General features: G+C 32.0%; 2 protein-coding genes across 2 annotated transcripts in view; both read left to right on the forward strand.

Moving 5' to 3' along the window:
* The window catches only part of Per (period circadian regulator), a 95,641-nt gene extending 86,684 nt beyond the window's left edge, over window positions 1-8,957 (forward strand). Inside the window, exon 18 of the transcript XR_013079432.1 lies at window positions 8,939-8,957. The gene's annotated coding sequence lies outside the window, so the exon portion shown is untranslated. The remainder of the gene's footprint in view (window positions 1-8,938) is intronic.
* On the forward strand, window positions 778-4,552 carry LOC143340407 (putative fatty acyl-CoA reductase CG8306). Its single transcript, XM_076762313.1, has 7 exons — window positions 778-1,234; window positions 1,758-2,006; window positions 2,124-2,373; window positions 2,489-2,681; window positions 2,811-3,050; window positions 3,152-3,409; window positions 3,625-4,552. The coding sequence occupies exons 1-7, from the start codon at window positions 1,043-1,045 to the stop codon at window positions 3,761-3,763; spliced, it is 1,521 nt and encodes a 506-aa protein (XP_076618428.1). The 5' UTR covers window positions 778-1,042; the 3' UTR covers window positions 3,764-4,552.
* Window positions 8,958-10,923: the final 1,966 nt, after the last annotated feature.

Below are 10,923 nucleotides of genomic sequence, written 5' to 3' on the forward strand. Positions count from 1 at the left end.
CAAATGTTATATATTTGATTTATTTTAAAAATAAATTTTGTTCGAAACTGGTTGACATGATATCTCGAGTTTTAATTGATTGATTAACTTGTAATTTGTAACAAATCTTCAGAAGATATGCCTTTATAGTTGGAACTAGGGATATTAAGATCTGATGTTTTTTCAATTTCAATATAATATTAATTTCATATTAATTTTTTTTAAACAGTAGTAGTCGGTAGTCATACTGCTGAAGACAGAATGCAAATATTGCAAATACAGTAATATCCTGTATGTGCATGTATAGCACTCGATCGTCTTGGCGTGGCAACTCAACGAATCTTTAAAAAGCGCCCAGGTCTACTTTCAAGAAATGTAAGCGACGTTTATGAACAATTCGAACGAGTTGCGATGCAAGAGCGAGAAAGAAAGACTCACATTTGCCTTCGCCCTTCACTGCTCGAAGTTGTCCAAAGTGCCATGTTCACTTTGGTAGCTTCGAAAAATCGAAAAAGAAGGCGAGTGTCAGCCCGCCTTTTTTAATTCTTCGAAACTCTACGAGCTCGCACACTATGCTCCGTTGACTCGAAGTCCTGCGGGACGACTCAGGGGCAAGAGGAGTCGGACCACCCATTTATCTATCTCGCTCCCTTGCTTTCAGGCAGTCCACATGTGTGTGTAACTGCCGCGACGAATAGCGAACTAGTGTTCTATGTGTACGTAGGAATACGTGCATCCCTCCTATTTTTTTCGCATTCCTGCCACGGGACGTCAAGTCAGCGGAGTACATTACACGTTACCGGCATATTGTAAAAGTGGAATGAGGAGTTCCTGCCCGGTGCCCCTCCGGTAACCGATCTGGTAACACTATCTAGTAACACTGGCAGTTGCTGTCTCTCAGTTTGTGACGAACAGCGTAGTAAACGTGGTATGCTGTACCGGCAGTTATTTCTGCGTTCTACAGTACGGTATTTGCATTAGTAAAAAACACGTATTTTCACTGATAGATCTTTTAAAGTTTCGAACTGAAAACCAAAGTCGGATTTTTGGAAAACCAATTACGATGGTATCGGATATAACGAGTTTCTTTAACGGTAAAAATGTGTTTGTTACTGGCGGTACTGGTTTCCTAGGAGTTTCTTTGATCGAGAAACTATTATATTCAGTACCTGACCTGGGAAATATCTACATATTGGTTCGACCGAAGAAAGGAAAGTCAGTAGAAGAGAGATTGACGGACCTTCAACAAAATTCGGTACGAACCGATACCAGAGTTATTCTTACTATGAACTTACTAAATTAGGAACCTTACGATAACTTTTGCATTGATCTTGGACTCGCGTTTCTTTTATTTACATAATTTAAGAATGTAGTCGTCGATTAGTGTATATTTTTAGAACGTTAGTAAATACGATCTCATCCTCTTTAAACAAATGTTTCTGTATCTTATCTTCTTTATTTAACATACGAGTATTATTTCGTATTGTTAAATTCTGATTAAAGTTGTATTTTTGATAGTAGTAAGAACGAGTAATAGTAATAATAATTATTTTATTGTTCTGCTCGTTTTCAATTATTTTGTAAGGATTAAAACGCTTTGTATGTCCCTTTGTCACGAGCGAAATTTAACTATTAACGGTCGTTGCTACTGCGATTCTAACTAGACATTTTCAGTATTTCCGTTAGGAATGTTGCTCGCGTTTAAACAATTATATTTTTATTTTTACATTTTTCCGTTTTTAAGAGTTATTGGAGTTCTATAAATTATTTTATTTTAGGTGTTTGACAGATTGAAAGAAGAAAATAAGACACATCTTTTCAAAAAATTAATTCCTGTTGCGGGTGATATAGGAGAAGAAAATTTAGGACTATCGTCTGCAGATAGATTGCTATTGATTGAAGATGTTCAAGTTGTTTTTCATACTGCTGCAAGTTTAGATTTCGAGGCAGATTTAAAATCCACCACAAATATAAACTTATTGGGAACACGCAGAGTTGTGGAGCTTTGTCAAGAAATAGATCCTAAGGTAAACTACTTTCTGTATTGCAAATAAGTTTTTCAGGTGCTTTTGTTAAATCACAGTTATGCGGATTAAAATTGTTTAAAGTTATTTCCAGTAATCTAATTTTTTTTAATTTTTTAGGCATTTGTACACGTTTCTAGTGCATATGTTAATTCAGTATTATTAGAAGTAGAAGAATATGTGTATCCTGCACCATTTGATGTAAATGAATTACTCAGATTAGTGGAGAAATTAGATGATAAAGCATTAATAGCAGAGACACCAAATATATTGAAGGATCATCCAAATTCTTACACATTTACAAAACATTTGGCTGAACATGAAGTTAAAAATGGACATATTCCTGCTGCCATTGTGCGTCCTTCTATGAGTACGTGCATTAAAAATAAAAATATTTTTATTGAAGTTATTTTTCTATTAGTTAATGAAACTTGGAACAATTAAATTATAAATCTATGCTCAAGTATTATGTTTTACATTTACAGTAACAGGAGCATGGAAGGAACCATGCCCTGGATGGACAATATCAAAGAATGGTCCACAAGGATTTTTAATGGGTGCTGGCAAAGGTGTTGTACGAAGATTGCCAATAGGAAAGCATCTAATCTATGATTATATTCCAGTGGATATTGTTGTAAATTGTCTTATTGCTGCAGCCTATGCAGTAAGCCGAGTTGGGTATGAGAATTTTGAAACATGAAAATTTAATTTTATAAATAACCTAATAAAACAATTTGCGCTGTTTATATTACTTTATATTAAAATTATTACGTACATAAAAAAAAGTAATAAATATTACTGTTGCAGCGGACGAGAATTAAAAGTATATCATTGTACATCCAGTACAACCAACCCTTTCAGATGGGCATCCGTGGAATCGAAAATAAATAACTTTTTGCATCAATTTCCATTACTTAATGCAGTGTGGTATCCATATCTTAAATTAGTATCGTCGATCTTTTTATTCAAGCTATCTGCAATTTTCGTACATTTAATTCCTGCATATATTTTGGATACAGTTACTAGGTTATCAGGAGGACGTCCAATGTAAGTTTGCAAATTATGATTAAACTAATTTCAGATTTATCAAATAACAATTTTTGCACTTCGTTTATAAAAATAAATTAACAGGGAATTCATAATTTCAGATTAGTACGATTACACAAAAATATTAACAAATCGTTAGGTCTCCTAAAAGTATTTATCTTTACTGAATGGAAATTTCATAATCCCCATATGATTCAATTGCACAAGTCTCTGTCAGAAGAGGATAAAGAACTTTACAATCTAGATATAACATCACTAGCATGGGATGATTATTTTCTAGCGTTGGTACGAGGAGTTAGGACATATCTGCATAAAGAATCTCCAAAAACATTGGAAAAAGCACGTTCCAAAGATAAAGTGTAAGTACTATTATAATAAAAAATTATGCACAAATATAGTTTTGTTATGAAATGAGCAACTCGCTTGAAACCAGCCTGTTACTCATTACAGATCAAGTGTTTAGCTTGACTTAATTCTCGATAGAAGAATAGCGAATTGCTTATTTTGAGTTAGACAACAGTTGCTTATTATGGATCGAGACTGTATTTTCATTATTTATTTTTGCAATTTTCAGATTGATGATTGCAAATCTGGGCTTACAAGTGTCGCTGTTAGGACTCATTTGGTGGTTAGTTAAAACTGTATTTTCTAGTACATGGACCAATACGGGTTTGATTATTCCGATTATGTGTCTCATTTTTGATCAATTATAAGTATTCTACATTGAAATCTTGCATGGAAAGTACTGGAAAAGAAGACATCATTTTTTAATACTTGCGTCAAAACGCGTTGCATTATTATTAATCGTTTTAGTAATGCTTTGCTAAAATTGCAATGAAATTTATACATTTCCATATAGTTGCATTATACTCCTAACGGTGTTGGAAGATAAAATGATATAAGTATTATTATAAAATACCTACTTTTTTATACATTTTGATATGTTAGCATTGTTATATTAAAAGAGTTAATAATGGTTACTCTCTTTATTTCCACAACGTTATCGATTTCCTTACTCAGCTGTCTCCCCCCTTTCATATCATTTGTTTACATATATCGATTACAGTAACATTTTTAAACATATACATATATGTCGAAGATATTACCTTACATACGTATACACATATATGGCGTTATCATGATATATGTTATTTATTATTATTTTATTACTTATAATATTTTCTATTTTGATTATATATGTATACATATGAATATACGCGCCGTGATTCGTAAGTGTTTTTCGTTAATAATTCAAAAATGAAGCTCCATCCGACATTTTTGCAAAGGAAATTGTTGTTCAGAATCGTCTGAGCCACCCCACATTTCCGGTTCTTACACTCTTTATATCAATATCATCGGTAAATTTTTAAGCTAAAAACTGGTAACAGACTTTGATAAACATAAGTTAATAAATAAAAACAGAATTTTGTTGGATAGACTTTAAAATAAAACAAGTGAGTAGGACAGATTTACAGAATTATTGTGTTTTTTTTAAATGGGACTATTACTTAATCAATTGTATATTTAGTAATTACAACTATCGTATGTACCAAAATTGCTAATAAATCTCATATTGCTGAAAAGATGTTTATTTGTTCCCCTGTGTAATTGTTTAATTTATTATATGAATTGGTCAATTTAAATATTTTTTTCTCAGTTTTATTACATTTCTTGTTTCTGCTTAATCCTTCGAATGGTTGGAAAAGTTTACCCCTACCTCAAAATAAAGAAACAGTTATTCGGAGTAGGGCAAAGAACTGCAAAACGTAGGAATGCGAGAGAAGGTAGAGTGGGGATAATGTAAACTAGGATTAGGTTAGAGTAGACGTAACGGAAAGGAGAAAATATACGGTAAAGAAGAAATATAGTAAATAGTAATCGAAATACAATCAAGTTACTACTATTTATAACGACAGTTATCGTAAAAAATTTTCTGTAAAGAAATTGCTTAAATACGTGATGTACGACCTTGGTGCTCGATAGAAATTCAAACAAACGTACGACCTTGGTTCTCGATCGAAATTCAAACAAACAGTCTCCTCGAATTTGTCCTTATTTTCATTCCTATTGTTTGCAACAATTATTAACTAACATCAGGCAATAGTTAAAATAATGCTGGATAGCAGATGTTGCACACACTACAGGTGAATAGCACACACTGCAGCTGCTGCCCACAAATCTAGTTCAGTGAATAGTTTCTCAACTGACCGCCATCCATGAGAAGAGGCCGCTAAAATCACCTCAGATTTTTCAGGTCGGTATGGCAGTCAGATTGGGCCACGAAAGTCCATAAGATGAAAGCACAGATGAGGTATACGAGTAAACCTTTCACCCAATGTATTTTTGCGGCCCATTTTTCTGGGCCTCTAGAGCCCCATTACCATTTTTGCGTCACTCGCAACATTACCAACAGATTTAGAAATGAATTTCAATCCCTTCCCCATAGTCAACTCGCATGTATTTACGCACACGTTACAACTGCTTATCAATACTAATTCAGTGAATAGTTTCTCAACTGACGAGGACGCTAAAATCGCAGTAGACGTAAAAGGTCTACTGGTATACCTCGTCTGTAATTTCATTTTCTGTCTCACTTCCTGTTAAATTCATTTCTATAACCCGTTGGTAACGTTGCGAGTGACACGAAAATGATAAAGGGACTCTAGAGTCCCAGAAAAATGGGCCACAAAAATACATTGATTGTAAGGTCTACTCGTATACTTTGTCTGTGGTCTACTTTACATATCGTCTGTAGTAAAATGATTTTTCACCATTGATTATGTAGATTATGTATTACGATAGTATTTTACGTACATTTTCCTTAATTTTAAGGGTTATCTCAAGAACACTTTATGTGTAATTTTGTACTTTAATTTCAATATCATAAAATATAAATATAACAATATAATAAAAGATAGAAAATATTTGAGGTCGGACTCGAAACTGTTGAGAATTTTGAAATAATACACGATGGATTAAACGTACAAACGAAAAAGGATGTTGAAACACAATAGTCAAAACTATTAAAATTTATTCACATTTTATTTAAAATATTAATTTGAAGGAAAAAATTTTATACCGCTTAATTCACATCATCCACTAACAGATGGCTATACATGTACCAGTTTATCGACGCCTAAGGATACTGCGGTGTTACTACATAATAGGAAATCGGTCTAATGCCTAATCACGTCCAAAGGAAAGTCTGATAGATTAGATAAATCTTAGCGAGTAATTCAATTACCTGATATAGAACGAAAGCACATAGCTCTGTTGTAAAATGTTTGGTTCTTCGATTACGATTCTATTCAAATTTCAAATATTATATCTATACAGGGAGTTCGGCCATCCCCGGGAAAAATTTTAATGCGGGATTCTAAAGGCCAAAATAAGACGAAAATCAAGAATACCAATTTGTTGATTGAAGCTTCATTAAAAAGTTATTAAAAAATTAAATTGAAAAATCTCAAAACATTCTGGAAAAATTATTTTCGGTTGTGGGGGTCAATTACAATCATTTTTGGTCATTAGACATACCCTCGAAATCCCACCCACTTTCAAGAAAAAAATTCGAGTAGGTATTGAAATTTTTAGACGAAATTAAAAAATTTTAAATCATGCTAAAAAAATTATATTTAATTACAGGGGTCAATTACAAGCATTTTTGGTCAATAGACATACCCCCGAAATCCTAACCATTTTCGAGAAAAAAATTCCTTACCGAAAATCTAATGTGAGGCCAGAAATGCTTCCCTGAAATTTCATGCGAATCTTTAAACTGTCATAACTTCTGAACCGATTGGACGATTTTAATGTTTAAAAAAGCAAACTACGTGTATTTTGATGAAGAATATGTAGAAATTGTAAAAACATTCCGAAAGTTGGTCCTCGAACCCGCAAAATGAGAAAAACCGCATAAAAATGGTCCAATTTTCAAACGTCCATAACTCCTACTATAGCGAATATATTTTAATGAAACTTTTTTCTGATGTAGTGCTCATGGATACCTACAAAAAAGTATTAGACAACTTTTCTGTAGGGCGCCAAACAAAATTATTAAAAATGAAAAACGAATTTGTACGAAAAATCGACAGGGAGTAGGTGCCTAAATTTTTCGGCGAAAAAAAAAATTTTCAAATCGTCCTAAAAAAATTATTTTTGCTTGCGGGGGTCAATTACAATAATTTTTGGTGAATAGACATACCCTCGAAATCCTACCCACTTTCGAGAAAAAAAATTTGAGAAGGTGTGAAATTTTTCGACAAAATTAAAAAATTTCAAATCGTTCTGGAAAAATTATTTTTGCTTGCGGGGGTCAATTACAATAATTTTTGGTGAATAGACCTACCCCCGAAATCCTACTCAGTTTCTAAAAAAAAATTCAGTACGGGCGGAACTTTAAACGTTAATAACTTTTTAACGAAGCCTCTATCAACAAATTGGTATCCTTGATTTTCGTCTTATTTTGGCCTCTAGAATCTCCCATTAAAATTTTTCCCAGGGATGGCCGAATACCCTGTATAGAACGAAGCGAAAGAAAAAATACAACGAAAGTTCGAAAATATACCAAATCAAATTCTCGAATTTGTTGAGAATACAGGAGGCTCTACGTGTTACCAAGTTGCTATAATATCATCGGTTTATAATATTTTTATCCTGATTACCAAAGACAGATAGAAGGACAAGGGGGGGAATGGTGACTATAAGAGTCTAAGTCCTCCGCATTAATAAAAACCTATTTCATGAACTTTAATCGTTATACGATTTTTTTATTCGTTAAGTGATCATTAAAACTTATAATGTATATTTCTATTTTTATTCAAAATTTTTAGGAGTGAAATTTTCAAATTCTTGAATTTTTCTTGCGATGTTTTGTTAGCCTCTCTCCTTCATCCTTCGAGCTTTCCCAGATTCACTACTGCTGATTGCTAATCCAATGTCAACAATGGCATACAAAAGATAGTATAAAGTTCTTTTTTATTTTTTTATTTGTTTTTCGAGTAAAACAACAATAGTAGCACCGAAACTATAGTTTTCTCCGTATAATTACTTTTACAGATGTCAATTGTGAAATAGCAATTTTGGCGTTAGAACGTTACTCGGCGGCCTCGAAAATCTTTAAACATACACACTGACAAGTAATATCTGGTATTACTCTAAAGTTTGACAGCTGTTTTGAAAGCTATAACCACCAATCTGATAAATATTATTTATACATTAAGACATACCTCGGAAATTCGCGTTGAACACTTTCAACCAGCTTAGTGTGACATAGTTACAAAGGTTATCAAGTATATGATGCATATTCAAGATGTGGAAGAACATGCGTGATTAACGAAAATGTTTGGATACTAAAGCATACATAGATTTATTTCTTTATATCTTAATTATTTCTGCATAAAATCAATTTATTTTTTTTCCATTTGATAAGACATTTATTTGAGTTATACAATATTTAAATTTTGTTCAGCAATTTTATAAACATTATATCCTAATTGACGATAACTGAAAAGGTATGCCCTTATTGTGTTACAGAAATATTCGAATACATGTGAAAAAAAACAGTGATTTGAATGTTCTAGATAACAATTCTGTAGCAAAACCTTTTGTTTTTGAGACGTGCCTTAAACGTTCCGGCATATTGGAAACTATCTTTTAATTTAGTTAATTTAGTTTTATGTTTAAAAATAATATTCTAAATGGTAATTATGTAATTTGCTACTAATAATTATTTACCAAAATAATAATAATTGATATTAAGAATTATACAGCCATTACTAGTAATTATTTAAAACTGAAGAAATATATCATAAACATAATACAAGAACGTTGGCTTGATATTTGAAAATCTATAAATATTTTTGAAAAATTCACAACTACGTTTAAAGTACATATACAGGGGGTTCAGCCACCTCTGGGAAAAATTTTAATGAGAGATTCTAGAGGCCAAAATAAGATAAAAATCAAGAATACTAATTTGTTGATGGAGGCTTCGTTAAAAAGTTATTAACGTTTAAAGTTTCGCCCGTACTAAATTTTTTTTTAGAAAGTGGGTAAGATTTCGGGGGTATGTCTATTCACCAAAAATTATTGTAATTGGCCCCCACAACTGAAAATAATTTTTTTAGGACGATTTGAAAATTTTTTTTTTCGCCGAAAAATTTAGACACCTACCCCCTTGTCGATTTTTCTTACAAATTCGTTTTTCATTTTTAATAATTTTGTTTGGCGCCCTACAGAAAAGTTGACTAATACTTTTTTGTAGGTATCCATGAGCACTACTTCAGAAAAAAGTTTCATTAAAATATATTCGTTATAGTAGGAGTTATGGACGTTTGAAAATTGGACCATTTTTATGCGGTTTTTCTCATTTTGCGGGTTCGCGGACCAACTTTCGGAATATTTTTACAATTTCTACATATTCTTCATCAAAATACACGTAGTTTGCTTTTTTAAACATTAAAATCGTCCAATCCGTTCAGAAGTTATGACATTTTGAAGATTCGCATGAAATTTCAGGAAAGCATTTCTGGCCTCACATTAGATTTTCGATAAAGAATTTTTTTCTCGAAACTGAGTAGGATTTCGGGGGTAGGTCTATTCACCAAAAATGCTTGTAATTGACCCCTGTAATTAAATATAATTTTTTTAGCATGATTTAAAATTTTTTAATTTCGTCTAAAAATTTCAATACCTACTCGAATTTTTTTCTTGAAAGTGGGTGGGATTTCGAGGGTATGTCTAATGACCAAAAATGATTGTAATTGACCCCCACAACCGAAAATAATTTTTCCAGAATGTTTTGAGATTTTTCAATTTAATTTTTTAATAACTTTTTAATGAAGCTTTTTATTGAAGGCCTTTAGAATCCCGCATTAAAATTTTTCCCGGTGGTGACCGAACATCCTGTATAATAATATGAGGCAATTATCTAATATTGTGTAGAATCTCTTTTATTTTGGAGTATAGCCTCACAATGGGTTGGCATGTTTTTGATAGATGATTCAACAGATTCGATACGTAAAAATTAATATAATTACATTGAGTTTGTTCATCGTTTGATGCCTTTCAATATTGCCTCATGACATTCTTTTGTATCTGTAATCGTTTCAATTACATGGACCACTCTCTGCATTTGAATAGTAGTGGTCAAAAACAAATCACTAAAATATTAAGTTTGTCATACTTTTTGAAATATTTGTATTTAAATTTTATTTAAAAAAATGTAACGATAAAGGCATACTTTTCATTTTTCCGTACGGTGCAAACGAGTCAACTCCGTTCGAGTCTGTAGAACAACTAATGTAACTTTCATCAAAACGAAAGTTCACTTCACGTGCAGTTTTTTCTGTAATGGATTTGTGCAAAGTGATTTGTCTTTCAACTTCCGTCATATGTCAGTGAATAATGGCTGTGTTGGTGTAGTCGTAAACTTTGATCACGAAGTGCAATCATGTTAACATACAGTCTAATGCAAGTATGATTTTTTAATTTTTTAATATGCATACAAAAATCTACTGTAGAAGTTTGGTAAAGAAATTTGAACTATTTCGATGCTGTACAACTAGTCTGTGTAACGGAGCTCGAATGACTTATTACGTCCAGTTTGCGTATTTAAAAATTTTAAATTGCATTTTTTTTTAAACGGGTTTTTTCTGCATTGCGGAACAAGAATCTATGGCTATCGTAAATTAAAAAAATTTAGTTTTAAATTTGTATCCGAAACGGTATTATTTTTCAATTCTTCCAAATTAGTAATTTTATTGAATTTTTTCGAGTATATCTAAACCGAAAAATCAATCCTATAATGGATATACTTGATTTTTAAGACGCCATATAGAAATATTAAAAATCAACGATTGACACTATCTTT

This window comes from Colletes latitarsis, chromosome 3, assembly GCF_051014445.1.
Source record: "Colletes latitarsis isolate SP2378_abdomen chromosome 3, iyColLati1, whole genome shotgun sequence".
In the NCBI taxonomy this organism is placed as follows: Eukaryota; Metazoa; Arthropoda; class Insecta; order Hymenoptera; family Colletidae; genus Colletes; species Colletes latitarsis.

Bases quoted from the DNA above. Each gene is read 5' to 3' on its own strand.
- LOC143340407 (XM_076762313.1), top strand. From the start codon at position 1,043: ATGGTATCGGATATAACGAGTTTCTTTAACGGTAAAAATGTGTTTGTT. The intron at 1,235-1,757 runs GTACGAACCGAT...ATTTTATTTTAG, and splicing joins CGGACCTTCAACAAAATTCG to GTGTTTGACAGATTGAAAGA. The intron at 3,051-3,151 runs GTAAGTTTGCAA...TCATAATTTCAG, and splicing joins TTATCAGGAGGACGTCCAAT to ATTAGTACGATTACACAAAA.